At 36.2% G+C, this 6,298-nt stretch overlaps 1 protein-coding gene across 2 annotated transcripts; it reads right to left on the bottom strand.

Moving 5' to 3' along the window:
• Window positions 1-880: 880 nt before the first annotated feature.
• On the bottom strand, window positions 881-6,220 carry LOC102214800 (myelin-associated glycoprotein-like). 2 transcript variants are annotated; one of them, XM_005736049.2, is made up of 8 exons: window positions 5,904-6,219; window positions 5,439-5,750; window positions 4,582-4,845; window positions 3,701-3,964; window positions 2,410-2,715; window positions 1,982-2,054; window positions 1,452-1,545; window positions 881-1,346 (listed from the first exon to the last, which is right to left on the bottom strand). In XM_005736049.2, the coding sequence occupies exons 1-8, from the start codon at window positions 6,214-6,216 to the stop codon at window positions 915-917; spliced, it is 2,058 nt and encodes a 685-aa protein (XP_005736106.1). In that variant the 5' UTR covers window positions 6,217-6,219; the 3' UTR covers window positions 881-914. The 2 variants fall into 2 exon arrangements, with proteins under 2 accessions (XP_005736106.1, XP_005736107.1); XM_005736050.2 differs by lacking the exon at window positions 4,582-4,845 and having other exon boundaries at window positions 5,904-6,220.
• Between the last annotated feature and the right edge of the window lie 78 nt (window positions 6,221-6,298).

Genomic DNA, 6,298 nt, shown 5'->3' with positions numbered 1-6,298 from the left:
CTGCCCACATTCAGGTCCAGACCAAAAGGCTAGGCAGCACCTGTACCACATACGACAACTGAGGAAGTTCAGGGTCTCTCCAGTGATCCTCAGGATTTTCTATACAGGCACTGTATAGAAAATCCTCACACAGGTTCTGTGTGAGGAGAGCATCGTCACATAGAACATCACATCCTGGTATGGAAACAGCTGTGTCAAGGCTAAAAAAGCACTTCAGAGAATATCTGTACGGCAGAACGCTGCTGCAGGACTGCTCTCCCTTCCCTACAGGACATTTACATCAGGAGATGCTGGACTAGAATAACTCAGATTTTGAAGGACCCATTCCCATCCCAGCAACGAACTCTTCCAGCTTCTGAAATCAGGCAGAAGGTTCCGAACAAAAACAGAGAGGCTCAAGAGGAGTTTTTATCCTCAGGCCATTTGTGTGCTGAATCATGTCCAGAGCTTCTCCTAGCTTCTCTAACAGGTCTCCTTGGACCAGTTGTAGCCACCTGGTAGTTACCAAGTTTAAGAAAATATCAGGCAGTGTCTGAGATACTGTGCCAGAGAAGCCTGAATGAAGGGATTGTAATTGTATTGCTCAATGGCCTTGCCACATAGTGACTACATGTGTCAAGGACACACCCAGAGAACAGACCAGCTATTTATTTATTTTGTAGCAAGCTCAACAATGCAAAAGGTTGCAATATGTTATGAAAAATATTTGTCTGATTTCTTATTTCCTTCCATATTTGTCACATTAAAATGTTTCAGATAATCAAAATTTTTTAATAGATTTGGACTTTTTTTTTTTTAAAGTGAATTTTGAATTTACTTGAGTTATTTTTTCCAAATATTAAGATTAGTCTAATTTTGCACAAAGCAAGACATCAGGAAATATGGGGTAAATATTTTTTCACGGCACTATATATCTATTTTTGCATAGCGCTTTGTTCTTTAAATTTGACTTGCGCATATTCACACCCCACTTCCTTCCTCATATTTCTAGGCTCCACTTGAGCATACAGGCCTCCCATTTCTACTGCATTGCTCACAGACTTTCTGTTAACTCCCCTCACCGTGCACTTCTCCTCTTCCAAATAAGATCTGGCAGATGGATTCATGTCCAAAGACTTTTCACCCTTCTTTTTCTTGCTTTTCATTTTCCAGTTCACATTAGAGTAAATCAGTTCGCACTCGTCCTCTTTCTTGTCTGATTTTTTGCGTCCTCCTTCTGCATGGTTTGGCCCAGAGTTTGGAAAGTTAGTGCTGCTTGGTCCAGCGATGTTTGCAGGGTGAAAATTTTCTGCCCCTCTCAGCCCATCAGCGTTTGCATAAATGCACTCTTCTGCTGTGTTTGGTTCCTACAATTACATAGAAAATATCAGTGGTAAAGATAATCTGCTTCTTGCTGTATAGTTACAAAAGCATCAGCATTGGTCAACACTGTTAAAAGGAACTTTAAGCACCTCATTTCCTTCTTCGGTTAGAGGCTGACTTGTTGCAACTGTGTTGTTTTCGTCTGTTAAGTGACCTTTATTTTTACAGGGACTCTTCTGAGCCCTAAAAAATGAAGTAGAATATCAAGCATATATGCATACAATTCATACATCGTAGTTTTGCCACTATTTACATTTTAGTTCACAGCATGAATAGATTAAATGTCTGCTAGCAAGCAATAATGCAGTTGTACATACATTACTGAATGTTAACAGATAATGTAAACAGATGTCTTGAAAATGAATACATGCAAATATTAACCACCAGTAGCATGTCAAATGGACTGTCGATGAACAGATTTGATTGATATTACATTTAATCAATAGTGTTACCAATGTTGAGTATTAAATCAGCTGCAAAAGTGTTTTTTTTAACAAACGAAGACCCAAATAAACAAAGTAATTATCAGCATTTAGTCAAATAGAATCAGGACAAATAAAGTTTACTGTTACAGTAAAGTGTGAAGGTTTTCTGAAAAAGTCTCATGTTGTTTACTTACCTGATAAAAAACACACATAGTAACAGTGCTAACAGTAGCACTCCAAGAATGGATATTATCGCTGGATACAGAACTGAATTTAAAAAAAGAAAAAGAAAAAGACCTGCATATTAATTGTGTTGTCTTTAAAAAATAAGGTTTGTTTGAACTCACAATATACATTTTATGAAACTCCTAGTGTGTCTATTATAACTGGACTGAAGTAACAGATTCATTCTTTATATGGATTAGAGGGTATCTAAAACTTCTTGCAAAGAAATTGATTGCAAGTGAATCCCAGAGGAGCACAGATGTAATCCTAACATTATCTGTTAGTGGGCTCTGTAGAGTACACTGTATCACTGGCTAAGGTTTCAAACATCCTTGGTCTCCACTTTAGTACACATACAACTTAAGCAATAATATTTACAAGTGTACAAAAGACATACGTTGATGTTCTGTGGAAATTTGTTGGCTGCTGACACAAAATTGTTGACTGGCCGAGCCCAGAGAGTTGACGGTGCGACAAATCAAGGTGAGATAATTCTTCTTATGAGGCTGATTCAGAGTGAAGAAGCTCCTCAGAATTGTCCTGTTCAGAGTCTCATTGAATATTTCGCATTTAGAGTGATTGACAGTTAGTCCATTCAAATACCACTGTATATTGGGGGACGGGTTTCCCAGAGTCTCACAGGAACAGTTGAGCTGACTTTCTGTTGAGGTGCAGTGTGACGAGAACAGGATCTGTGGAGGGTCTATTATTGAAGAGAGAGAGAGCAGTTAGTCACAATCGTGTTGAATACATTTTACAGAAATTACCAAAAACAAGCACTGATCATAGTTATCAATATGAAGCGAAATCCTTTTTGAACATAGGATGCTTTAAATTTTACTGACTTTGACATAATTTTCAGACTTGAGCTAAACAGACTGTTAACTTTAAATCTTTGATTCATAAAATGTGTTTGTTCCCCATCAGTTTTCACAGTTATCTTTAGCGCTGCATCACAAATACTTTCTTACTGCTCAGCTGGCATTACTGCAGAATGTCAGAGTGACATTGCTGCTTGTTGGTATCAGATCTGCTATGGTCTTTGGTTTCACACACACAGTTTTGAGTTTATGGACTTTAAATTCTTATATATGGTTAACATCATCTGTTTGGCTAGTAGTCACTTTATCACATCTTCATCTTCATGTATTTAGTTCTCTTAGTTACAGTTTCTATTTGTATTAGAGTTTTTTATTTCGCTCAGTATTTCTGTTTTCCTTCTCTGTATTTCCTTTCTTCAGTTTTGTGTCTGATTTTCCCTTTTTGTATTTTATGGTTCCTAACTTTTTTTTGTAATTGTGTAGTGCTCTTAAGTTTACTTGTCTCTTCTTCATTAACTGTCTTGAATCTTTGTGGGAGCATCTTGTGACCCTCCTGTGTTTCATTAACTGATTACCCTTTGTGCATATAGTGCTTTCTCCTTTGCTGCAGTCTGGTCCTGTCTGGTCCAGATGTGCTTGTGCCAGTTTTTAAGATATACCCGTTTTTCCTCATTTGCTGGATTCTTGGCATTGTACTCTGTTTATATTGTCTCCTGCTCTGGCTAAACAAAGGTCATTTTTGTCATTGAATTAGTCTGCCTCTTTCTCTTTTCTTTTTTGTTGTTGAATTGTAATATTATACAAATGTACGTGCAAATTAGATGTGGATAGAGAACATGTTAAAGAGATGTAAAATGTGATATTTACATTGAACTTCAATTTGAATGCTGCTGGAACGTCCAACTCCAATCTCATTTCCAGCTTTGCAAAACAATATCCGCCTGTCTTTGGAGACTTTAATAGATAAATTCATTCCTGTCCCAATAAAAGTCTCCTGGTTTCCATCTGCACTGTACCAGGTGTAGTTTTCTACTGCTGGGTTGGCATTACTGCTGCAGGTTAGAGTCACGTTGAGGTTCTCTGGTACTGGACCAGAAGGACTGACTGAAACAGTAACGTTTTTAGGTGAATCTGAAAAAATGAGCACAGAAACATACAGACTGAAATGTTAGGACAGTTTTATTTACAGAATAAGTGTAAATATTTGTAATACAGTAGTGCTTCAAATGGTTTTTAAAAAAAAAAAAATTAAATACTCTTGAATGCATAACACAAAATTGTATCTTTAAATATTAGCAGAGAGCAAACCACACCAATATAAAGGTTTCATCTTAAGCAGAAACTGAAGAGTAAAAATGACAAGTTGTTTTTCTTGGCTTTTCTTTCTGAAGACTCTGTTCATGTCAAATGAAATAACCTTTTCTTCTGTCTTTAACTTTAACTGATTTATTGATGAAAGATTTAGAGCTATCTGAAGAAAGTTTGAATTTTTTTTAGTTCTTCTTACTATGTGCCTAACAATGTGGCTGTCAGGAATTCCTAATTTTAATGACCAATACTTAAATTAAATTAACTACTTGTAATGTGATTATTGTCAGTCTCATTATTTAACTCCACCCCAAAGATCAGTTAATGCTTTAGTTTCATTACAATAATTCATGTATTACACATCCTTCAATCCTATTAATAGAATTCTAGTTGTGATATGTAAAGAGTAAATATGGAAAATTAATTAAATTAATACATACATTGAACATTTATTTGTAGGTTGCTTGATCGTTTAAATCCAAGTTCATTTGTAGCCTTGCAGAAAAATGTACTTTTGACTTTTGAAACGGTAACATTAAAAGAGCTTCCAGTCCCAATAAAAGTCTCCTGGTCTCCATCAGCTCTGTACCAGGTGTAGTTTTCTACTGCTGGGTTGGCATTACTGCTGCAGGTCAGAGTCACTTTTTGGTTTTCTAATATTGGAGCAGAAGGACTGATGGAAATTTGTACATCTTTGGGTGAATCTAAAAATGAGTATTATGATAATGTGTTAAATGTAATATTACGTAAATCAAACATCAAAGGTCATTTTGCGCTTTAGCTGAACTATTAATAGAACTTATTATAGACCACAAAGCCAAATGTCTAAAATAAAACTGCAATTCTACTTTCTTGTTCGAGCTTTAGAGTGAATCTGAAAGTTCCGACAAGCTCGTGAGTTAAATTAGAAACATGATAATGTAAGAAAACATTATAATAGGATGTAAATGAAAAGCAGCTGTTTAAATAAAAAACCACTGTGCAACATGACTCACTAAATGTGGTTTTGTGTTGTTAGTTTTGAAGACATCCTAAAGTAAAATACAAAGCTAACAAAAGAAAAACGTACATCGTTAAGACGATCACACATCAGTGTAAAGTCTGCATGTATGAAATTAAAGTATGAAATTAAATTCAAACTTTTAAAGTCTTCATTATATTTTATAAAACCCAAAGACGTTGTTATGGCATACTCATAACATCACTGTAATTTACTAACCATTTTATGTCTAATTTAAACCAAGTCAAGAAAGTATATTATTGTAATTTCAGTTTAGAAGAGAAAAAATAAACTCACATGAAATATCAGGAGTTAAACTTGCTTCAGCAGTGACATCAGCGCTACCATCTTGTTTCTTGTAGACAGCAGTGCAGGAGATTTTATTTCCATGATGGAGGTGAGAAGCATTGAAATTCTTAACAGAGGTCCTGACTTTAGTTTTGTCCTGATTCTCCTGCAGTGTCTCCTGACTCTGACCCAGGTTAGGGCTCCATGTCAGAGCTGGAGGATGAGACCAACATGGAGCTGGAGCAGAGCACGTCAGACTCACTGAGGCTCCCTCCTCCACCTCCAGTGTGGATGGAGTCAGAGTTGGTGAGGGAGAAGCAGCTGGTGGGCAGACATTCTGGTCAGTCAATGAGCAGCAGTTTCAATTTTTATATGCTGAGTAAAATCCAGTGAATTCAGAGCAAGCTCAAAGCAGTTCCACAAGTGTAATTTGTTCATGAATTGTCAGTAAATGGATGAAAAAAAAAAACTTACCTATGAGTGAAATATCTACACCAGCTTGGGTAAAAGTGAATTTCAGTGGATTATCACACTCCAGTCTGAAATTGTATTTAGCACTTTGAAGGAGACGTGTATTATTGAAAGTTGTGGTGCAGTCTTTCTTTGTTAAGTCTCCTGTCATTTCTTTAGTTGGCTTTAGTTTTGCATTTTCAGTCGAAAATGAAGTTGAATAAATCCAATATGCTTTACATGAATCATCTAAGTTAGTTTCAAATTCCCCCCTTACATTAAAGGAGCAGGGGATGTTCACACAGGATCCTCTCAAAACATTTATTTTCTCTGGCATATTGATGTTGAACGTTCCACACAGTGCACCTGAAACACAACACAATAATAAAAAACAACAATAACAACAAAAACCCAAACAG

The sequence above is a fragment of the Pundamilia nyererei genome, unplaced genomic scaffold, assembly GCF_000239375.1.
Source record: "Pundamilia nyererei isolate P.nyererei 1_Seehausen unplaced genomic scaffold, PunNye1.0 scaffold00067, whole genome shotgun sequence".
In the NCBI taxonomy this organism is placed as follows: Eukaryota; Metazoa; Chordata; class Actinopteri; order Cichliformes; family Cichlidae; genus Pundamilia; species Pundamilia nyererei.
This window is presented reverse-complemented; position numbering and strand designations above follow the sequence as displayed.